Consider the following 24,281-nt stretch of genomic DNA (forward strand, 5'->3'; position numbering starts at 1 on the left):
GAGCGTGTGTGATCACTGCACACTGCTGATGATGCACAGTGAAGTGCATCATGTGCACATTCAATCTGCGTGTGTGTGCGTGCATATTCAGATTGAGGAATGTGCACACACTCACAAACTGATAATGAATCACTGCCAGCCACTGTGGCGATGTGGTGTAAGGGGAAGGGAAAGGATTTTGGCATAAGTGATCAGCCTTTGGTATGGTGCGCCCCCATCTGGTCACTTTTACCACTGCAACCTTTCAGTCACATCTGCACAGTTTAGTTTTCATAGCTTCCCTGCATGCTAGCTTCTGTTTTTGAAGCAAACACAAAAAACACTCCTTCATGTATCTTCTTTCTGTCGGCTGAAGGTCAATGAACATCCTTGCTTACTTTGAAGCTGCAGGAGTGTTTATATTTTCTTCTGTGTTTTCAGGTTCTACATAGAGAGTATATCCTACCTGAAGGATAACGCCACCATTGAACTGTTCTTTCTTAATGCAAAGTCCATCATATACAAGGTAAATAGCTAGTTTTTTTATGCATTTCAAGTACTGCTGGTTTCATCTCCTTCTCCTTTGGTTTATCTTTACATGCTATATGAATGATATGAATCCTCTGTGAAATTGCATTTAAAGCCAAGATTTTCTTCTGGCCTTAAATCATTTTTGGCTTTCAGTGGTTACATTTTATGGTGAAATTGCATAGAGTGCTGGGCTTCATGTTGCGTGCCACTTCCTTAGCCCATTTTTCTTTCTAAATGAAGAGATGCCACAAGAGGAAAGCTTGGACCTCGGTCCTGCGTGCTGATTTGCTGAAGCAGAAAATGTGAACCATGTGCATCATCTGTTACCCGTCATGTCATGCGCTGCTCCACATTTCAGCAACTAGCAAATGATTTTCATTGCCATCTGTCAGCGCTAAGCCACAATTACTTTGGCTGTTTAAATAGCAATTTAAATTATGCATTGGAATACATACTTCCAGAAAGTTGCCTAAAGAGACAATTTAAAGGAGGAAAGCTTTTGGAATTATTTTACCACTCAGATAATATGGTACATTTCTTTAGAGCAAGGAGAGGCTATCCAATTCACTTAACTGGTTAAAATTCAAGCAGGGGCATCTAGTTATAGTTTGGTCAGCATACAGCACATTTATAGACACCAGTATCAAACAGTTATGTAATTTTTCCAGAAGAGGGCGTGTGCAGCCTGAAACTGTAAATAACTGAGCTGAAATGTTCTAGTAAAGCCTTGTAGAAAACTGTGAGAGTGTCTAAAGACTTCTTTTCTTTGTGCTAAAACGTCTTATATGTAGCAAGACATTCAAATATCGGCAGTTGCAATATTTCAGGTTAAAAAGGCTGGCAAAGTCCCGAAAAAGAAAAGGATTTTGGCTCAGTCCAGCTAGTAAACATGTTAAAGCGTCTTCATCAAGATACCACTTTTTATCTGCTCATTTATTACAACTCATATTAGCTAAATACCAGTGTAGGAAAGCAAAAAAGAAAGCAAGAGAAACAGCACAGCGTAGCAGATAGAAAGATATAAATGTGCTTCCTGCAGTCACTATTCTTGTAGTTAGAAACATTTCTGCTGTGCTGTGAAAAAAACAGTACAAACACACACAGTGTGTGCTGATTTGTAGCCTCACTGGGTGGTACACCCACGTTGGGTTTGTTCTGTCTAGTGTTTCATCCTGGCTGTTTGATCCTCCATCAAATTAAGAGGTGGATTGTAAAGGGCACATTCCTGGGATAGGTGACCCACTACTCACTGCCCACTAATCCTCTGTTAATGTACACATATCATGTCATATATATGTTTACTCCCAAAGTAAGTATTTGGGAAATTTTTCACAGGAACGCACCGCATGTCACTAAATCACAAATGTTTGTACCAGTGTTTGCATGTCTGTCTCTGTCTGTTCTCCCTGCTTGTCGCTTATCTCTTCATCTACGTGTTATATAACAGTAGTACACATAACAGTAGTAAACATGCATGCATCCATGGTTAAATTCTGAGTTGGTTAGCAATATGTAATGCTAATACCCATGACCACTGACATCGGTAAATGCCATCTTAGGACAATATCAGTCAACAGGGTTTGATATTGGCAGATACCTGTAGATCAGTGCATCCCTAGTAATGCATTTAAAACACACATTGGTAAATGTACTCAGTAATCAAAAACCAGAGCATCCATGCTCACCCTCAACCCCTCAACACCTTCTCCCAAACCCCTCCACTTTGTCTCTAATCTTTGATCTCTTTCTGCATGAAGACATCATGAAAAAAGAAGGGTTATTGGCATCTAAGTGAAAGGAAATATCAGCTTATCTCGACTGATGAAATGAGTGATCATTTCAGGAATGTCCACTTTTTACTCCCACTGGGATCAAAGTGTGCTTTATTTATTTGTGAATGTCTTCAATGGCCTTTGCTCATTCCTTTTCTCCCCTTTTTGCAGGAGCTAATTGAAGTAGACAGTGAGGTTGTCTTCGAATTGGCTTCCTACATTCTCCAAGTAAGCTTAAGTGTGTGTGTGTGTGTGTGTGTGTTGTATGTTTGTTTGTGTGTCAGTGTGTGTACCACAAGTTATTCCAGGGGCTGTTCTTTTCTGAAACCGTTTGAAGTTTTCCTCCAAACTATCTCCACAAGCCTTTGATCCTAATTGACGATGATTAAACTCACATTATCTACTGCAGTAATAATTGTGAGCAATTAAACTCTCATTATCTAATGTAGCTATCAATTTGACGTTAATCTGCAGTAACGCTGGGAGGTTTCAAATCCTAAAAACCTCAGTTGACTTTGGTAACACAAATTTTGGTCTACCAGATAAATGGTGGACAGGAATAGCTGTTGTCACAGAGAAGCACTTACGCTTCACAAATCCTCCTTGACTCCAGCCCTTTCCCTTTCCTGTCCCTTTCTCGGAGTAGGTAAGTCAATTAACCGTGGTTCTGCAAGGTCATGTTACACATAAACTAGGCTGAGTAATGTGGGTGCGTTTTCGGCCTCTGTGTGCAGGTGCAGACACACAGTGTCAGGTATCTGCTCCGTAACTCTTCAGAAGTTTCGTTCCAGATGGTCGTTTAATGTTTCTCCTTGATTCCAGCATAAAAAAACTTAAAAGCACATTTTATGGCCACTGTTTAGTGCTCACATATCCACCTGTATAAATTGTCCTATCATCTTTGACCTCCTTTTTCCCTTTTTTCTCTTTCACAGGAGGCTAAAGGTGATTTCACTAGGTATGTATACTCATAGTCATCATAGCTATTATGTCCTTTTAGAGGTTGTTAAAAGCAACAAAGCAACTAAAAACTAAATATGCTAACGGCTAACAAAGTATCTTGACATTTTCAAGGACTGGATGTGGTTTATGGTCTGGATGTGGTCCTTTGCTCCCCTCTTGATCACTTATATCTGTGCCTTTAATTTGATTTACCTCACTTTCTTATTTTTCTCCTAACAGTTTTGAGCCGTTCGGATTTTCTCTTTTCTGCTGGGTTATATTTTCATTTTTGACTTATTAGGGGAAAAAAAATACTAATTTATGTGCAAGTTTTATGTGAGCTGAGGACCTCATGTGGCCCTTCTGATATTCATCTGTGTGATGTTGGCTTAAATGTATGTGATTCCTCATCCCTTTATTGTAGCACGAAAAACATACTACTACAGCCATCACCTTTGACCCCATTTCAGCCAGTAAAAGGAGTAAATAAACACAATAGGGACGGAATGTGACACACTCTGGAGACATTACTTCACATTCCTACCCTTTTTCTTCCCACGCATACACATAAATCTTTTTTTCTAAAAGCTCATAGTTCCTGCCCTTTTTTACGTCTCCTCCTAAAATACAGTTTTAAAACCAAACACCTGATTTCCTTTGTTAAATGCATATCACATTGTTCCCAAAGAATTCAGTAAATTGACTGATTTTCAGTGCGGTTTATGTTAATCTGACTACGTTTCAGTAATCTTAATTGAATCTTAGTAAAACAGCGCTTAATTTCTCTCTGCATTTAACAGTTTAAAGAAAAAGATTGGAGCAAAACACTATTTTTTAGGATGTTTTTCTGCACAGCTTGCGTTTCAGATCGTTATCATGTATGATCCCAAAGTTGTGCACCCAACCGGTATACTAAATAAATAGCTATATAGTGAGTACCAGTCAATGCAGACGCACAGCTGTGTTCACACATTGAGGAACAGACGGGCAGGGTGGATGGATCTCTGCCAGGGCTTTAGCTCATAGGTTGTCATGTTCCCAGGGCTTTCCCCAATCTTCTGAGGCCTAGGCAGAGGCCGGAGAGAGGCTGGGGGATTAGAGTTGGGTATTAAGACCTCCTGCCGCTGGAGGTCTGAAAACTGAATCTGGGGCCAAGTTACTTTAGCTGTCTGTATGCTTCCCGGTCTCATTTACTCTTTCTCAGTCTTAATCTTTTCCTGTCCCATTCCTGTTTTGTTTTGTTTTTTTGTATCGCCTTTTATCTTTCTTTATTTTATCTTTGTGTCTCTGCTTCTGTCGCTCTTTTCTTTCTTCTGCTTCCAGCTGTCAATGTCTACTCTCCGCAGCTGTTCAGACAGACCACAGAAGCATTTAGACCATGGACATTTACTCCTGTCTCTTAACCAAATGTCCCTTCTTCCAAAATGTTCTAAAGTTCATTTTAAGACTTGCAGAAAATCATTTTTTTAATATTTAATTTACAACTTTTTTTAAGTTGTCCCCTTTCCACAGTTGAGTGATATCTTTCAGTTTTTGTGTGAAACTGTTGAGAATAAGTGTCGCTGATCAAGTGTGCTCTTTTTCTTTCACAGTAACGATGCAACTAGGTCTGACCTGAAAAAGCTGCCTGCTCTACCCACCCAGGCCCTAAAGGAGCACCCATCACTGGCTTACTGGTGAGACACTTTTACCCAGAAAAATCTACCGAACGTTTTATAAGTTCACATGTTGTTTATCGTCTTGCTGATATTTTCCTCTTTTCTCTTTATCCCACCCCCCTACAGTGAAGATCGGGTCATAGAGAATTACAAGAAGCTCAGCGGGCAGAGTAGAGGGCAGGCAATCGTAAAGTAAGTGTGTAAATGTCTTATGTATTCACACAGAGATAAGGTGGTAATGCCTCTGAGAAGTCCCCCAGATTTTGCCTGGTGTAGTGTCACCCCAGTTTATGACTCCAGCAAAAGCATTATATGTTTCACACAACTGCACTGGGGTTTAGTGTGGCATGGCCATGCCGGCTCTACCCTTCATGCAGATGTTGAATCAGCTCTGTCACTACCTCTGCTGAGGGCTTAAAAGCACAATAACAATTCCCCCCAGTTCTGTCTTTGTACAGTACCTTTCACATAGATGTGCGAGGGGGAATAAAGACACAACCACTCTGCCTTGAACAGGGGCTTTGTGTGAAGGGGCTTATGCTTTTAGTTATGTTGGTCCAGCATATTGAAAGCTGTCTTCTCTGTAACCCTTACATGTCTCTCTTTCTGCTCCTCACAGTTATATGAGCATTGTAGAGTCTCTACCCACATATGGAGTGCATTACTATTCTGTAAAGGTACAGTTTTACTGCTCTGCCGTTTCTTTTTTTTCTCACACATGCACCGCACACCACACACATTTTTTGTTCACTTTGGATCTCTAATCACCCAGTTGGGATTTTTGCACACATGATGGAACTTAAATTTTTACTGTTCCATTTGTGCGGTTTTTTCTACCTCTCTTTAACTTTCCCTTTCTTCCCCTTTGAGTCTTGCACAGATGCACAGCCGTTCCTGAGTTGTTTTTGTTGTGTTACAGGACAAGCAGGGGATCCCATGGTGGTTGGGTCTGAGCTATAAAGGCATCTTTCAGTATGATTACCAGGACAAAGTTAAGCCCAGGAAGGTGAGATAATGCTCTCTCTGATCTATCTACCGCACAAACTAAACTGTTTCTCCTTCACTTTTTAAATTCAGTTTATTTCACCCCAAGCAGAGAATTTATTCAGGGAACATGTTGCTTTATACGGAAAGCTCTCTGTCTTTCTCTATCTTTTTTTACAGTCCCTATTGCCTATTGTTCCATTCAGTCATCAAATGTATTGTGTTTGCAAAGAGTACTAACAATGTTGTATAATTATTACTATCTGGAGATGTTCAGTCTTAGAATGTTTTGCATCCTGTCCTTAATTTATGTCTGCCTCCTCACAGTCATTTCACTGTGTGGGTTATCTGCAAAAACAATTCTTACCTCGCCTTTGACTTCCACACTGGTTTCAAGCCTTGATCTCTTCCATTCACCTTTGTCTCGAAAGATGTTATTTGTGTTAACAGCATCCTTGCACACTGATTGCCCACTAAGACCCTTACTCATAGGTGCATGCACACACAAACAGATGCACACTCTCAGAGACAGGAAATGGACTGAACACTGAACTCACCATCCTGACGAATACTTCCTGTCGCCCAAATGCTTTCCTGTTTGCCACTAACGTGTTTTCAGTGTCATAATTAGTGCATTCCAGTCACCAAGCCTGAAATTCTGTCTCATTCAAGTGTGCTAAATCTAGTGGTTTCCTTGGTGTTAAGTAACCATGGTGATGAAAAAAAGGAGTCTGTGTATCTCACATCACCAGGTCATTCTGAGAAAGCTCTGGATTGGTTGCAAACTGTGTACTTTTTTATTATAAAGCACGGGCTTACACTGTAAATTAAAGTTAACTTGTGCAGCATGAATGGACTGGTATTTATATATGAAGTAACCAATTTGGCACTACCCATGTGTTTATGGATTTATATTTAGAAGTTCTGAGTTGAGCATTTCGGTTGTTACCACCTTTTTTGGAACATACATTCAGCAGAAACTTCTCAATCACAATGTAGCATTAATTTTATATACATACATATATATATATAGGTTTTGTAGACTAAAAACTCACAATTGAGGCCATAAACTTATCAGGAAAACATGTCCTGAAGTCTTAAATCAGGAGACTTCCCTTACAGTCTGTTTAAAAGAATGTAGAATTAAGTGAAGTGAAAACCTTCCATATAGGTTTCCCTTCCCTCCCAATTTTTTTGCTGTAAATTTTTCAGGCAGGTAAACAATGGTATATCTTTGTCCGATGTAATTCCCATCAAAAACTGAAAGGGCTCTCTACTAAGACTGATGCTATAACTCACTTAAAAACCGAGCTGGTTCTTCTTCGCCAGCTTCCATGGCATTCTATCCAGTATTTTTTCAGCACCTTTGCTGAGAAACAAACAAACAACATGCAAACTATACCTCTGTCTGGACAGAGAAAACAGAAGCAGGGGCCACTTTTTGAGAAGTGCCGGCTTATCAAGCATTCAGCTGCCATAGCAACAGTCAGTGTGACTCAAGGTCCATTAAGCTTTGGTGCTGACACCCTGACTTTGTTCTCCTTTCGTACTCACCCTCCCTTATTTCTTCCATGCATTTGAGAGCAGAGAATGAGTGAGATTGGGCCTCTTTATCATGTTTTGACTCAAGCTGAAACCAAAAACTGACAAATTTGTTTAAAAATTATTTACATTTTTATTTCCATATATGACTTTTAATTTCTATCGTATTTGCTGAATCTGGGTTATTTAGGTTTTCGGGGAGAAAAAAAAGATCTCACTGATGATTTAGAAGTCTCAAAACACAGTTTGCACCACATATGACACACTAGGCATTAAAGGGTTAATAAAACATTACATGTTCAGCGAAACTCCACTGAACACAGTGAAGGTTTGTTCAATAATCAGATGATAAAAGAGAGTTAGCGCTTCTTCTTTCCAGAGATGTGTTCTAGAAAATTCAAATGCTAGTAAGTGAGTGTCACCACTATTTTAACTGCAGGAAGTGCAGATTTGGTGATTCGTCAGCCCACAAGTCAGATGGATACCAGTAATCACTGACTCACAGTGCAACCACTGTTAAAGTTTTCATTACTGTAAATCTGGGAGATGGAGGAGCAACGCTGATTATGAGACATTTTGGGGCTGTTGTCTTTGGACACAGGAACAAAAAACCCTAATGAATTAGAGAGTAGCTTCACGCTGTGGTGTACAATAGTTGTGCACTAAAAGTAGTTCTCTTTAATTACTTAGTTTTTATAAGGGGAGATCCTGTTGTTTCTAAATGCAAGCAACCTACCACACCCTCAACTTTTTTTTATTAGTGGTTTTAAAATACCTCCTCCAGTCTTACCACATGCTAAAAGCGGACACACTAGAACAGTTCATCATGGCAGGGGTTTACAGTGGACCCACACACTGTTCTAATGCTTCATTAGTGTCTTGTGACTTGCTTAAGCAGAGATGATAGAGTCTGTTAGTCACAGACCGGGAAAAAACACTATGATTAAATAATAAGAATATTTAAGTTAAAAACGGCACATATGGTTATTCTCTTATGCGTTTCTCTGCATATAAACTTACATAGTATATGAATATATCACCCCTTCGTCTGTGTCAGCATCTGTTTGTGTGTTCTTTCTCTGAAACACTGACCAAGAAACAGGAGGTGCCTCAAGTTTTGTGACAACTGGTGCGCACTGGAACCCCACCCAAGGGTTAAACAATAGTTTTTGGGACTCCTAGTTCCAGTTATAGAAAAGAATACCTGGCTGCACTATAGTTAAACCGATGTAAGCTATTTAAACTTTCTATTCTTTCAATGGTCCTCTGGGAGTCTGCTACACCAAAGAAAGGCGTTTACACTCAATCAGATGTGACCTTTCATCTCCAGTGGATGTGTGTTTTTGTGTGCAAACATTATTGTGAGACAGACGTGGCTCCGTGCACACGGGCACCTCGTGTGTTTATGAATAATGACCAGTCACTTCCTCTGTCTGTGTCTGATTGTGCCATTGTCTGTAAGGCTTCTACAGCCAAATCGAAGAGGATTTATATCCACACGCACATGCCGAACCCTCAGCCTGATAACAGCAGCACCCGCTGGCTTTCACTGGAGTTCCTGAGGAAGAAGCTGCCAGCATGTTTTTATCAGATATTCAAGATATTAACAGAAGAAAGTCTTTTTTTAATACAATAGGTTTATGTAAGAGGAGTACTTACATAATCTGGTATATACTTGAAAGCAAAAATGGCTAAATTTAAAGTTCAGCGTGGCATAATTGCGTCTCTTTGTAAATAATGTGGCTCAAACAGATTCAAATACCTTCTGCGTACACGTACAGCTTATCCGCAAACATCAAAGTGCACTTTCAAAATTGCAGTAAGTCTGTCCAGCTGACAGTGAGGACAGTTTTAGTGGTCTCGTGCTTGAACACAGTTAACAACAGTTACAAACACCTATCTAATCTCCACAGCTCTAGCCCATATGTAGCCAAGACTCACACAGTCACTCATTCCATTTCTACTCTGCCTGCTATTTTTAGCAGCATGCTACATTAGCACTTAACACTCCATTGACAATGTGCAGTACAGTAAGAGTTTTGATAAGATCACCGATTTTCTTTCATCGTGCACCCACAGGCACGCATGACTGTTTTGGGGGTTTTTGTTCATAATATTTCCCCCCCTCCTTTTCTCCCTCTCATCCTTCTGTCCATTGTTTTCCCAAGCTGTTAAAATTCCTCGGCTCTGACCTGTTCCTCCCTTCACACCCTTTCTCCTCTTCCCCTCCCGTTTTCGTTTTGGTCTGCCTTATTTCTGTTCTCCTGTTTGATACTCGTTTCATGTTTCTGTGTGTCTCTTACAGCTGATAGATGCAGACCGTCTTGTGTTCTTAAGTAGCCGACACTCTGCTCTTTCCCAAGCACGAAATACACTCAGACTGTGAATGTCTGTGTGTGCAAGCAGAGAGGTCTGACTAAACAAAGCAAGGGCACTTCAATCGGCAGGACCGCAAAAAGCTTCTTTCCCCCGTATCACGCCCCAGACCCCTCATCACACACACACACACACCACAACCGCAGCCCAGAGCAGAGCCCACAGTCCCTCAGGGAGGGAGGAGGGGTCAGAAGGAGGGGAGGCACAAACGCCCCCTCACTTTTTAACGCTCCTAGCAAAGCTCTAGGAGAGGAGGAAACTTAACTTTACACACTTTCTCTCTGCCAGCACAAGCACATGCTTACAGATGGTGAGCACCCACCACCTCAGAACTTTCAGCTTCCCTGCGCCTGGGAGGATTTAAGATACACATATGTTTTGGAGTACGTCTAGAGGGAATTTTGCTTGCCCAGCTGGGTTTGGCTTCTTTTATAGAGGCGCTGATGGTTGTCAAAGGATCGGAAAGGAGGTAAAAAGAAAGTGAGATCTCCAAAGTGAGATCATCCAGTGCTGGGATCCTCTGTGGACACGACTGCCTGGTCTGGACCTGATCATAGAGCTCCAGATTAGGTCCTCCTTCTCTCTTACCAACTCCTCCTTTTCAGCCCCGATTTTTCCCCCCCTCCTCCTTACCCATTGCGTTTTCTTTCAAAACAAATTGGAACATACAGTGAAGAAACCCGGCTGAAAGCTGCGCGGATTTAATGTGAAGCACGTTTTTTCTGTGAGAAGTCCTGAAGAGTTTCTGTTTTTCCTAAATCTCAGGTGTTCCAATGGCGTCAATTGGAGAACCTCTACTTCAGAGAGAAGAAGTTTTCGGTGGAAGTTCATGACCCCAGGAGGTAAATTTATATCACAAACTGAAGCTGAGATTGATTTGATGCCGTTCTTTTCTAAGAAACCGTTTAATTATCAAGCATTCATGTCCTCTTTGTCCAGAAGTCCTCATTGGACGATCGTGATCTTAAATCAGTAAATTTAATGATGAATGTTCTTGCAATTGATCTGTGGTCTCAAGCCTAATATCTGGAACTCATAAAAGTCTTACATCAGTTAAGAAATGCCTTCCAGTAGCTTTTACTGTAAATTACCACTGCGGCCTGAGTCAATATGTTGAGATTCAGATTCCATACTGCGCGGTACACGGAAAGAGAGATAGAATCTAATTGAGTAATGGCTGAAAAATTTGTCTTGGCAACGGTGCAAGATATTGAGGATGTCCTGGTGGAGCCCGCCACGGATTGAAATGCTGATTATTAACACGCTCGTGCAGCCACATGCATGCAAAGAATACACGCGCTCTAGTGCTCGCACACACAAACATGCACACATGTATGTTAAACCCTTGGTAGTTGACCAGAGAAGGATAGATTGCTGTGCGATAGCTCTTTTGCGGAGGAAGTGACCTCTCTTGTGTTTATTTAACATGGCTATATGTGTGGAGTGTTATTCCACAGACAGAGGCAGGGAGGGAATTGGAGAAAAAGAGACAGACAGGGTGAAGCAGAGAGCAGCGGTGTTTTCTTTAAAGGAAGCTGTCATTAGAGGGAGCTGGTCTGTTGCTCAGCTACAGATGTGTGTTTAAAAAAGGATGACTAAACAATGGGAAACATCGTGTGTGGCTTTGCAAACTGTATCTCTATCAGGACAGTTCTCCTCAGGCTTCAAAAGAAGCTTGCTCTCTAAGTAGCAGCACTAGTCACTGGAGCAGTCCAGTGGGAGTGTTTTCATTGCTGTAAACATGTAGCCATCTTTTTTATTCAGTGTATATAAGGAGGCTTTGTGTCCGCTCCTACTGTAGGGCGTCGGTAACGAGAAGGACGTTCGGTCACAGCGGCATTGCTGTGCATACCTGGTACGCCTGTCCTGCCCTCATCAAGTCCATCTGGGCCATGGCCATCAGCCAGCACCAGTTCTACCTGGACCGCAAACAGAGCAAGGTCAGTCTCTCCCACGACGTTTTAAGTCAAAGCGTACGATAGATCTCACGAAATAATTACAATTCTACAAGGCATGGTCAGCAGGAGTGGTGGGTTAACAGTTTACAGATGTGTTAACACAGCCTGTCCATGCTCGTCCATACAGTCAAAGATCCATGCAGCGAGGAGTTTGAGTGAGATTGCCATAGACCTGACAGAAACAGGAACACTGAAGACATCCAAACTGGCCAACATGGGCAGCAAGGGCAAGATCATCAGTGGCAGCAGTGGCAGCCTGCTCTCCTCAGGTCAGTGTGTGTTTGCTGCTTCAGAGGAAAATAACCACGAGGGGGAAATACCCCAACAAAGATTTGTCTTTGTGCTCGCGTCTGTTGATGATGAGTCCTGCTGACAACCGGAGAGACAGAAACAGCTGCGGGTGGAAAGAGACCAGCGTTTCTGTGTTGAATGTTCTCAAACATATACTGTGCTCACACCACACCCAGTGTCTTTCAGTATGTATAGAACACCACTCCCATGTCACACAGACTCATCCTCCAGAGGCCCCCGACTCCTCTAATTTTAGTGGGTGAGAGAATGAGAGGGGCAGAGGGTCAGTGAACAACTTTGCGTGGCCTTTAAAACAATGCTTATTGGTGCTGAACAAGTAACGAGTGTGACGGGAAGATTTGTAACACTAGCTAAAATTAGAGTTGGGAGGGAAAATGCCCTTTTACTCCCGTACAGCCACATACAATGTCTTCCATGCTGGGAAATCAAGTGCAGCAATTCCATTGATGAGAAACACCAGTACTGTAACCTGATTCGCTACTACTGTATAACTCACTTTAAGTTGCATGCATTAGTCCAGCCAAGCATAATCTATGATTAGCATGTACGTGACTACATGGTCAGCTGTTTAAAGTATTTCACACTTTACTGAGTCAATTACTGTTGCCAGGGAAGAACACAGTTCCCTTTCAGTATGCGTTGTCTGCTTGGGCTTTTCATTTCGCCATTGATCACCTCGGTTAGATTTACTCCTTCCTTCTGTTTCACCTCCACCTAGCCCTTGCTCTTCTCATATATCCCTTCCTAACCTTCCCCTATCCTCCTCTGCGTTCTTCTGTAGTTCTGTTCGCACCTCATATCATCCAGTATTTCTTCATTTTGTCTATCTGTGTCTTGTCACTTCTTTTTGTGATTACAGTGATGATTTCTTGATGACTAGGGTAGATCTTAGTCAAACAGCATGAACAGGAACTGTGACACATTTGTGACATGTCTAAACGGGGCTTTCGAAATAGATCGAAATTGTAAAGTCTTCAGAAATCTTTCAACGTGCAGGCTTTTTTCCTCCAAAACAGAAGAAACTCTTAATGTAATTTGGGTTTATCTAAGAATTATAGACAGCTGTTTATTTCTAACAAAACATTTTCACCAGTACTTTTTAGTATTTGCGTGTCCATCTGTCCGTCATCCCCGCATAAGGGGTCAATGAGAGAGCAAGAAACACAGTGTGAGTGGGAGGGTATGAGTTGTTTTCAAACAAGACTGGCACCACCTCGGGGTCTTGGAGATGTGCGTCACCGACTTTGTCCTAAACTGCCCCTTCCTTTAAACACTCACACACTTGCACAAACACATCAGCAAAACTCAGTTTCCTTATCGAAACGTTCCACTCACTTCCTTGTAAACATCCTGCAAGACTAGCAGGTGCACAAGCTATTTCTCCCTCTGCTTCAGATTCTGCCTCAGAACAGTACTCTGACTCCTGTCTTCACTTTACATGTTGTTTGCACCTTGCAGGCTCTCAGGAATCGGACAGCTCCCAGACGGCTAAGAAGGACATGCTGGCAGCGCTGAGGGCCAGACAGGAAGCTCTGGAGGAAACGCTAAAGCAGAGACTAGAGGAACTCAAGAACATCTGCATACGGGAGGCGGTAAGTGAAAATAATTGTTTGAATTGGTGAATATTTTGAAAAGCGTAAATCCTTTCTAATCTCATTTCAATGGCCTCACACTTCCTACCTTCCTCCTTCCTTCTCCTTAAATTTTTCCAGGAGTTGACTGGAAAGCTTCCAAAGGAATATCCACTGGATCCGGGAGAGGAGCCGCCAACTGTGAGACGGAAGATCGGTACCGCCTTCAAACTGGATGAGCAGAAAATTCTACCTAAGGGAGAGGTTAGGCCATAACTTCCATTTCTTTTACTGGCACTTTATCTCTCACTCCAGTCTCCTACTCCCCAAATAAAAACATGAGCTCATTTAGCAGAGTCAGCATTTGAAATGAATACCTAATAGTATATGTATTTGGCCAAGTGGTGTAATGCAGCAGCTGGAATATGTCAGTGTTAATTAGTTTAGTGAGTTTATCTCCTCTTAAGCTAGCTGTAATGTTAATGGTCCGCACTGAACAGTAGTGCTGTTTAAGGGCTCTGTGTTATTCTGAGCAAATCAAGGGTTTCCTTAGGATTTAAATGAGGCTAATATACTCTACATAATGTTCTCAAAATGTAGTGGGATGAGGATTCACATGATAATAAAGTAACCGATTCTATCAGAATTTAATTTTGAAGTAACAAAGAAAACTGAGAACCCTGAAAAGCCACAATCTGAGACATCTTGATCTTGTAAAGTAGCTTTGTCTCGCTGCCGGTTTTGTGCCACGGTTAGATTTTCCAGAGCAGCAGAACTTCTAAATATAGCCCGGCTGGTTTCTCACCACAGGAAGTGGTGATAGTAGGATTGTGTGTGCTCCTGCATGTGTGCAGGCATTCATGTGGGTGTGTTCCACAGAGGTTTGTGTGCTTTGAAAAGAATCCAGGGACACGATATCACAAAAGTGCATCGCAAGCACAAACGGTGTTTCTTGATCTACACGGAGCACCTTAAACTCGTAGACACACAGAAACAGAAGCCGCTCGGCTGTAGTGTAAAGCCACTGTTAGTGAGAGGGATTCTTCGGAAATGAGGTAGCCCACTATGAAGTCAACCCAAGTGAATACATCATTGTTCTGCCTCTGTGGAGACAAGTGAAATCATGTGTGTGCGCGCTCAGATGTCAGTGAAGCAATTACGTGCTCGATGGACACAGTGTGTCACAGGACTTTGTTTTCTTGTCATGTTCATGAGTTTTAACAGTAGAGGTATGTCCGTATACATTTTACTGTGCAGGCAACACACGCAGTATATATACAGTGCATTAAACAGAATATGTTTACTTGGTTCACCTGTTTGATTTGAGAAATCTCAGGAGAGCTGTAGAAGAGGAGAGGACGGATTGATGGAGAGGCGTTATTACTGGGGACAGAGTGTCTCAATAGAGATTATCCAGTGGTGAGAAAATGCACGGCTGCAGCACAGATAAATGATTTCCGCAGTGTGTTTTCTCTGGCAAGGCTTTCTGTATGTGTATAACCGAACTACATTGCATGGGAGAGTTATTCTGAATCCCTGTCTGCAAACTAGAACTTGTTATTTTTGGATCATTCCTACATTTCTGTTGCTAAAAGCTGCGAGTGGATCCAGTAACTTAGTGCTTGTGTTACTCTAAGTTTGCAATCATGTTTGTGTATTTGCCAGGAAGAAGAACTTGAGCGTTTGGAGCGGGAGTTTGCCATTCAGTCACAGATTACCGAGGCAGCCAGGCGTCTCGCCAGCGATCCTCACGTAAGCAGTAAAAAGCTGAAGAAACAGAGGAAGACTTCTTATCTGAATGCACTGAAGAAGCTCCAGGAAATTGAGAACTCCATCAATGAGTACCGGGTCCGCTCTGGCAAGAAGCCCACGCAGAGAGCGTCGCTTATCATAGAAGGTACCAATAAACTGCCTGTTCACTTAGGGAAAATCAAATCGCTTTCATATCTATGTCATATCAATTTGCTGTAATTGCCACCACAGACAGCAATATTCTTATCTGTACTGTTATATAAACCCACCCATTGTATGGCGAGGCTAGTAATTTTCAGTATTTTTGCTATTGATATAATAAAGATCTGAAAACAATGACACTGACACAAAAGCTTTTAGATTTTGTAACCTCTTGTTTTTGTTTTTATATCCCATAGAAGCCAATATTGGCTCTGAAGACAGCTCATTGTCTGATGCACTGGTCTTGGATGATGGTGAGTTTCCGTCCCTCGCCTTATTCCCATTGATAGCTGTGCTGTTCCTAATAATAATATAATGTCTAATCCAATCCAATCATTACTTTGTTTCAGATGATTCTCAAGTTACAGGTACCCCCACCTTCTCTCCAGTAGCTTCACCTCATAAGGGGCTCCCTCCAAGACCACCATCTCACAGTCGCCCCCCTCCACCGCAGTCCCTGGATGGCCTGCGACACCTGCACTACACACGCTCTGACTACGACAAATCCCCTATCAAACCCAAGATGTGGAGCGAATCATCACTGGATGAGCCCTATGAGAAAGTCAAGAAACGCTCATCTCACTCGAGGTATGAGTGAGTTTGTCTTTAAATTTGTAATATAGCAATGTGATATCTTGCTATATTTAATCAGAGTTAGACAACAAGTAGTTCATTCAAGTTACTGTTAGAGGAGTGTGTGTGCAAGAAGTACAATTGCAGAGAGGAACTGCAGCCAGCAAATGTAGAAAGTCAGTGGATGCTGATGATAATAATTGCATTTATTTTGAATGTAACTTATTTAACTTCTGTCTAGTCACAGGCGTTTCCCGAGTTCGGGCAGTGCAGAAGCAGGGGGTAGTAATTCTCTGCAGAGCAGCCCCATTAGGAGCCTCCCTCACTGGAATTCTCAGTCCAGCATGCCATCAACTCCGGACCTGAGGACCAGGACCCCGCACTATGTACATTCCACCAGGTCAGTCGATATACCTCACCAGGCTTTTTAAAATGTGTATCATCAGGTAAATTGACTAAGCCTTGTTTCCCAACTGGAAATAAGCCATTGGACTTCTTCACTTCAGCTCTCCTTTGCTGCTCTTTCTATTTTTCCATTTACTTAACTAAAAATTGCAGCAGTTTCTGTGTTAAATAAGTTAGTAGATTTTTAAGCCCAGTCTTTACACTTAGTATTTCTGCCAACTCCCACAGGTCAGTGGACATCAGTCCCACCCGTCTGCACAGTCTTTCTCAGCACTTTAGGAACCGCAGCTCCAGCCTTGAGTCCCAGGGCAAACTGCTGGCATCCGATTCCGACGCACATCCGCACACCCTGGGCAGCCCTGACTTCTTCCTTGGCCCAGGACGCAGCTCCAATGGCTCCGACCCACTGGATGACTGTTCATCCTGCACCAGCCAAAGCAGCTCGGAGCATTATTACCCCTCTGGAGGACACCCTGGCAGTAACCCAAATTACTCTACTCTGGGAGAAGATTCACCCTCCAAAGCCAGGCAGAGGCAGAGGCAAAGACACAGGTAAGAGCAGGGAAATATATATATATCTAAATATAGATATATATATAGATATATATATATGTATATGTTCATGTGTTTAAAGAAATGAATATATCTGTGAGACTGTCATATATCATTTTTTGTTTTCTCTGCAGGTCTGCAGGTCACCTGGGTTCCTCTAACTCTGGCTCAATGCCAAATCTGGCAGCTAAGAACGGTTCTGGTGGAGGATTAGGTGGTAGTGGAGTGGGAGGGGGACACCATGGAGTCTACCTCCACAGCCAGAGCCAGCCCTCTTCCCAGTACCGCATCAAAGAGTACCCTCTATATGTAGAGGGCAGCCCCAACCCAGTGGTGGTGCGCAGCCTGGAGAGTGATCAGGAGGGACACTACAGCGTGAAGGCTCAGTTCAAGACCTCCAGTTCCTACACGGCTGGGGGACTGTACAAAGAGGCCTGGGGGGGAGAGGAGGGAGGAGAGGGAAGCGGTCGACTTACGCCGTCACGCTCTCAGATCGTAAGGACTCCATCATTGGGGAGAGAGGGTGGTGGAGGCGGAGGAGGTGGGAGGGCGGCAGTTTCTGAAGAACTGCGGTGCTGGTACCAGAGGTCTTCAGGGAGCCTAAAGGAGAGGAGTCACTCACATTCGGGATCCACATCCTCTGAGACTGGGTCACAGCAAGGAACTCTGGGACATGGTCGAGGAAGTAGAGTAGGAACACTCGCCAAAGGCTCACCAGGTAGGTCTCATCGTGAAACCTTATCTTAAACAGGTGAACGAATATCAGCGGCCATAGCCTCATACTCATAGCCTTGAGATTATGAGACTGACAGGCTACTGCACTGAGAAGGCATGCAGTACATCCCTGCTGTCACTAATTTTGTCAAATGACCCCGTGACAAAAAAGCAAACCGAGGCCATCGCCACATGGAAAGCATGCTTTGAATTCCTTTGCCCTCAGACTATTGGAACTACTGAGGGATCATTTAGCTTCAGATCTTCTGACTATATTAGTTTTCCATAAATGTTTAGATTATAACAATAATTGTTAATAATTAAAAGGTTTATAAATATTTCTGCATTCAGAAAAAAATGACAGAGCTTTTTAAGCTAATGTTAATTTCATGAGGGTAAACAGTTGCTCAGTTTGAATAATTATGTAGCTTGAGCAGCAGGAAAATACACTTTGAATCTTTTCTAGGCATCGAGCTCATCACTCCTCAGAAGTGCAGTTTTATATAAGATTGGGGTTTATAAGTTAGGATAGCAGTGGTATTGATGTGTTTGAAGAAGGGATGGGAAATTTTGCAATAGACTGTTTAAGGCGTCAGTAGAGTGAGGCATGTGTGTGTGGGTATGAAGCAGTGTTCCTCCGGTTGGCTGCTTCAGCTAAAAGGCAAGCCTGTTAAAACTCTAGCTTTGGATAGGAACATATATCCTATCCAAAACTGGATCTCTCTGTTCTACTCTTTTGTCTTTTTCTCTTTCTCATTAACCCCAAATTGTATCTGACTGCCCCGCCCTGACCCTGGTAATGACAGAGGTCTCTTCCTGTTACAAGGAAGTTCTTCCTACCCACTGTTGTCAAATGCTTGCTCATAAGGGATCATCTAATCATGTGGTTCTCGCTCTTAAAATAGCTTACAATGTAAAACACTCTGAGATGACTGTCTGTGTGGCTCTATGTAAATTGAATTGAATTGACAAACTGATTTGTGTTGGTCTTGGTTGTAATTTACTAGCTGGTATTGCTGATTTAAAAAATGCAGCTAAAACTCCAAATCTTTATTTTATGAGACCTTCACGCTGCCTGCTGTGTGACCCATGCGTGCAATAATTAATGAGATTATTCATGTATATTCAGAGATTAGGGTTCCGATTAAGAACTCTTACTAAGTAGTTCAGCAGTTCAACTCGCATTTATTTTTAATTATACATAAATTAATAATGTTTAGGAAAATTGTAATTACTAAGCAATTAAAGCTGAATTTAAATGTTGAATTTCTGGATTTGTGATCTGAAGCCTCACAGGCTTTGGTCACGTCGCACACACGCTAATGTTTCCCGCATTTATGTGAGGATTCTCACATCTTTGCCCAGTTTTCTCACTTGAATGACAATTAACCTTCGAATGTCCCTTTGGGGAAGTAAATATGCATCTTTTTGGCCCAAGCATGACATTTTGGTACTTGCTCATCAATTATGTGGAAGTTTGTGCTAAATGCATTTTTGACAAGTCCATATCAAGAGATAAGGGCTAAGAACAAAATAAAAAAAACAAAGCCATGCCCCGTGTGAGGCTCGAACTCACGACCTTCAGATTATGAGACTGACGCGCTGCCTACTGCGCCAACGAGGCCTGTTCTCCCCCTCAGCCTTCCCACCCAAGCTCACAGGGTATTTCCCACCCCCATCCCCCGAGCATAGCTGGAATTCCTTTGTCTCTCACCTCACTGTAACCTCTGGTCTTTGTGTCACTTGACTGACTCTACTTTTTTGCTTTAGCTGCTTCCCCTCACAGCCAGAGGAGTATGACCCCGTCAAGTGAACACGCAGCTACACCCACACCTCCCTGCAGCCCACAACACATCCTTAACTGGCAGAGCGGGTAAGAAACCCACAAGCACGCATAAGATGGCTGAAAAGCTGCCAAGACATAGAAGCCGTATAGGAATATTAGGGAAAACTGCATCTGCTGCTCATCTTTTTTCTCTTTCTTTGTATTTGTCCAGGACTCACGCTTAACACACTCACAAACTTCGAGTGTCTGCTCTTCTTTGTGTCGTTTTCTGTGATTTTGGGTGCAAAACACTTCCTAACTCTTTTCAGACTTCAGTCAGATCATATATGTCTGTATTTTCCCGCCTGTTTTCCTGTTTGTGGTCTTTATGTACATTTTTTTCTTCACTGTCTTTCTTGATTATCTTACACACTTATTACTCTTACTTTTTTCTCTTGGAAATCTTCTTATTGCTTATTGTTTGTCATTTCTTTCTTGTCCATCTTTCTGTCTTTACTAACCCTCCTTTCCTTATGTGTGTGTCCTCTCTCCTGGTTTAGAGGGACAGCAGACTGCTCTCCTACTGAGGACGTCTGTCAGTCTCCCCCTCAGCCCAGCTCTGATGCATAGAGGTACCGTCTGTGGTCTAAATCTAGTGTAGTACTAGGAAAATGCAATATCAGTAGATTTTAAAGCAAACCTTTTTCGTTGTAGAACATCAGGACCAAATTTAGTCCAACTTTTAATTCATAAAAATGTATCCCATCAAAACATGATAAACTAATGCACATCTGTGGGGCACTGACAGTTGTGGTTCATTTCTCATTTCTTGCTCTTTGACGGTGGAGGTATACGTGTCATGAACTCCCTTTCTGCCTGTATCTGTCTGAATTTTGCATGCTTTCTGCTCCGTTCTGATGCTAAAGCTTTACTGCAGCTCACAAGATTCACTAATAAACAATACTTAACCGTGCACCGTCATAGACCAGAGATTGAACAAAAAAACAACAACGAAAAGCTCACAAACAGCAGACAAAGACAAAAAAGCTGCCCTGCATCTGTTCTGATTCTGGGCTTTCTTCCTCTGCAGGACTTTGAGTGACAGCTGTTTTCTCAGCAGCCCTCTGTGTTCAGAGCTGGCAGATGTGCAGTGGTACGGACAAGACAAGGCCAAACCTGGAACGCTGGTCTGAGACCTTCCTATGGGGCCTAGAAGAGTCCCATTGCCCTCTCCTACTGCCTCTCCATTGTTCCCCACAATTATCCATCAACAACCGACAACCTCATCCTTAAAGCCCTGCAGAAACCCTGCCCTGAGCAGACTTGACGGGCTGGACGTAAGCCTCCCTCCTCCTAACATCTCACCACCTCTTTATTATGACCTGTCTATTGCAGTTCAGCAGGACAGGGACTACTCGCTGGGCTCTTTAAGGGCAGATTTCACAGGACGGACTGAGAAATGCCACCTCAGCTGTTGAACTGTCACCCTACAGCACCACAGAGCCCTTTCTTTACTCACCTACTGCAGCACACAAATAACAGGGCAACGGGAAGCGAGCAATAGGAAGAGAGAGCACAGCAAAACGTCTCGCATGCAACTCAAAACTCAGCAGAAACAACACAGGCCATTCCAGGATCTCTTTCATATTCATCTTTGGTCCCCAGACTTATTCCAGTGCACTGCCTCCCAGTCAGAGGATACCTGCTGGATTTGAGCCACCAGTTTCAAACCCATTTCCAGGCCCAAACGAACTGTGTTGCATTTCATTCCCATTAACACTTGTTTGTCTTTCTTTTTCTTTATTTCTTCCAGCGTATTTATAAAAAGAAAAGATGACTGAAACATTCAGGAGTTCTCTCTTTTACCCACAACCACAGACAGTTTCTGAATCGACCAGTCACACCAGAGTTCTTGGGCAGGCACAAAGAAAAAAGTTAAAACTGTATTCAAAGTGACAATATCAGCATGGTTTCTGAGAGACTGTCTGGATATTAATAAGGACTATAGCAATAACAACCCTCGTAGAAGTCTTTGGACTGGTTAGAATCGGCGGAGTGAATTCAAGGATCATGATAGGGGGAATTTGGATTTGTGGTTGTTTGGCGTTACTCTTTTGCCTTCTTCACTGACTTCATCCTTCGTGTTTATTTTAATATCTGTGATCTTCAGAGGATTTCTCTGTCCGCAGCAGCATGTTTGATCACATGGTGTATGAGCCAGGGAGTAGAGGAGGCTTGGAAGAAAAGGTCATTTATGGGTGCTGTTCAGTCATTACAGCACTTTTTTAAAATTTTGTCTGAAGTTTGTTGGTCTGGCCTTTGCGCACTGTTTCATATTAAACCCTGAAAGAAAGAAAAAATGTCTGACATGTCTTGGCATTACTTATATTTTAATATTGCAGTGGCTCAGTGAGAATTGTTTAACCTTTGATCTTGGCTCTACACCAGCTCTCACCATGCTGAGTATCCCTTTATGGCACTGTGTTTACTCATCTTACTTTATCTGTTCCAAATATGTTGGTGCTTTACATTAATACTGTAATTTACTACTGAAATCATTACAAACCACACAGCCCCTTTACTTCCCCACAGCAGAAAGCCATTCTATGAAATTACAGTGAGGCACAGTGGACGGGTGACATCCAACGAGGGTTTATTTGGTATTAAGTGAAATAAAAATGTATTTTAACACCATTAAGTCTGAAAGCACAACATTAACAGTGTCTTTGAGGGCTGGACCTACAGTAAGTGTATTCTCATATCAGTGTAACCACAAGGTGTTAAAGGGCAATCCTCTCTGTGTTTCAGGCATCAGATAATTAAAACCCCTGCTGTCAGGGAAGAAACGCTAAAACCAACACACAAATTCTTTAACCCGCTCAAACGGAAAGAATTATTTTTCTCACACGTCCTAATCAATCAAATATTCAGAACAGGGTTAGAAAAGCACATCTAGTTTTGTAAAAAAAATAACAATAAAAGGAATTTTGGCTGTTTTTTAGCCATTATCCTTCTCTTCCTTTGACAAATGTTTCCGTTGCAAATTAATGCTCACCACTGTTTCCTTATTCCTCAAAATCTAAATTAAACAAGTGTTATTTTGCTCTAAAACACGTTGTGAATCTCAGTGATAGATCCTATAGCACCATTCAGACTGGATAAAAGGTGTATTGTGCTTCTTGGTATGAGAGGAACGGTACGTCTTTCATTTGTATTTCCTTTATAGACTGCTGTGAGTTGTTGTAATTTGCCCCTTTTTACAATATTTTACTAAGAAGGTTTCCCCCGACCTCCTGCATGGCTAGTTCTTGGACAGTTGTTCCTGCCAAGTTTGGTCAAATTGAATAAGTCTTTAAGCAGAGTTGGAACCAGTGATCACTGGTTACCGCCTAATATGACTTCTTTACTCGAGTGTATTTGAGTTTGATCTTGCTTTTTCCTCCGAAACATTTCTGTGCTAGACAAAACATCCCACGCATGTCGTGAAGATCCTCTGAGAAAGGAAGACCCCAAAGACAGCGCCCAGCTCCTTCGTGTTACCATTAGCACGTTTTACTCCATGGTGTCATCCCGCACCAAAAAAAAGTACCATTTTGACCTTGTTGTAATCTCTGACCTCTGAGCTCATTGTGAAGACATGTGACATCCCTTCCCTTCATATTTCCAAACAACATATTTCCTGTGCTCCATACTAATGTATGAGGTTTTTGTAATACTCCCAAGAGAAGAAATGAACTAACTATTTTACCAAGTCTTTTCCTGTATGTACTGATGGGGCACTGTTAGATTTTGTGGGGTTTTTAACATTCACATCCTTTGTTTTAACAATGTTCCACTTTAACTGAACCAGTATTGTTTTGTTTTTTTTAAGTTTCGGACATTGTAACAACCCTTTCAGGTGCTACAAAATGACCACTTACTGCTTTGTCACGTAGGATCTAGACATCTCTTCATTGTTATCAATAGATTCAATACCAGATGTGCAAAATGAAGCTTATTTTAACAAACAGTTTAATAGTAGAAGCACTTCCTCTACCAGACAATAGAGCATGTAACTCAATTTTATCAGTTCTCCTCAGCTGAAACAGTACATTAAAGGTGTTGTAGGAAAAAATGTGGAATTGATTTAAAAAAAAAAACTTAATTCCACACTTAATTTATTCTTTTTTCTATTAAGAATTTGTATAGTAACTTTGCATTTTTCAAAACTGTGTTGTTCAAAATTGATGATGAAATTTTCAAGACGAGAAGCTGTGGTGGTTCTTGAGAGTAAGAAAATAAATTATTGATGAATGTTCTCAAGATAAGTGGTCTGTCGTTTCTTTTTTCACTTCTTCCGTTCCCTTTCTCCAAAGTGGTTCAAGATCAGGTACCTTGAGGCCATTCAGCTGAAAGGTCATAGTGTTGGCCAGACTTATCAAAGGGAATCCCAACATGTGGTCACCGCTTCCTCTCCTCCGGACACACTCACTCTCCTAACATCCGAGCTTAATTTACTTCCCTCCCTTCAGCACCTTTGAGAGGATTTCCTGTGGAGTCAGAAGGGAAGATACACTCCAAACAGAAAAGATATTACTCATCAGAAGACGTGGTTAAACAGCCCAGCTTCACGTTTTTTCATTTGCTGATATCCACTGAAAAACGAAATCCTCCTTTAAGTAAATTCTGGCGTGGGATGCAGAATATGCTGAAAT

The 24,281-nt window shown here is 42.0% G+C and overlaps 1 protein-coding gene and 1 non-coding gene across 11 annotated transcripts in view; one reads left to right on the forward strand and one right to left on the reverse strand.

Moving 5' to 3' along the window:
* Positions 1-23,889, forward strand: part of frmd4a (FERM domain containing 4A) — a 77,787-nt gene extending 53,898 nt beyond the window's left edge. For 5 of the 10 annotated variants that reach the window (XM_063479814.1, XM_063479813.1, XM_063479811.1 and 2 more), the window contains 20 exons: positions 421-505; positions 2,454-2,510; positions 3,218-3,240; positions 4,817-4,900; positions 5,009-5,074; positions 5,502-5,559; positions 5,802-5,888; positions 10,550-10,625; positions 11,582-11,724; positions 11,870-12,011; positions 13,513-13,646; positions 13,767-13,889; positions 15,291-15,522; positions 15,776-15,832; positions 15,929-16,166; positions 16,393-16,551; positions 16,785-17,108; positions 17,243-17,826; positions 19,593-19,695; positions 20,678-23,889. In XM_063479814.1, coding sequence (XP_063335884.1) covers positions 421-505; positions 2,454-2,510; positions 3,218-3,240; positions 4,817-4,900; positions 5,009-5,074; positions 5,502-5,559; positions 5,802-5,888; positions 10,550-10,625; positions 11,582-11,724; positions 11,870-12,011; positions 13,513-13,646; positions 13,767-13,889; positions 15,291-15,522; positions 15,776-15,832; positions 15,929-16,166; positions 16,393-16,551; positions 16,785-17,108; positions 17,243-17,826; positions 19,593-19,695; positions 20,678-20,780 — 2,878 coding nt within the window. In that variant the 3' untranslated portion in view covers positions 20,781-23,889. Of the gene's footprint in view, positions 1-420; positions 506-2,453; positions 2,511-3,217; positions 3,241-4,816; positions 4,901-5,008; positions 5,075-5,501; positions 5,560-5,801; positions 5,889-10,549; positions 10,627-11,581; positions 11,725-11,869; positions 12,012-13,512; positions 13,647-13,766; positions 13,890-15,290; positions 15,523-15,775; positions 15,833-15,928; positions 16,167-16,392; positions 16,552-16,784; positions 17,109-17,242; positions 17,827-19,592; positions 19,696-20,147; positions 20,220-20,677 lie in introns of all 10 variants that reach the window. The other 5 variants (XM_063479812.1, XM_063479808.1, XM_063479810.1 and 2 more) reach the window with 4 other exon arrangements.
* On the reverse strand, positions 19,374-19,446 carry trnam-cau (transfer RNA methionine (anticodon CAU)). Its single transcript has one exon. It is a non-coding gene; the product is annotated as a tRNA-Met (tRNA).
* Positions 23,890-24,281: the final 392 nt, after the last annotated feature.

The sequence above is a fragment of the Pelmatolapia mariae genome, linkage group LG7, assembly GCF_036321145.2.
Source record: "Pelmatolapia mariae isolate MD_Pm_ZW linkage group LG7, Pm_UMD_F_2, whole genome shotgun sequence".
Lineage (NCBI taxonomy): Eukaryota > Metazoa > Chordata > Actinopteri > Cichliformes > Cichlidae > Pelmatolapia > Pelmatolapia mariae.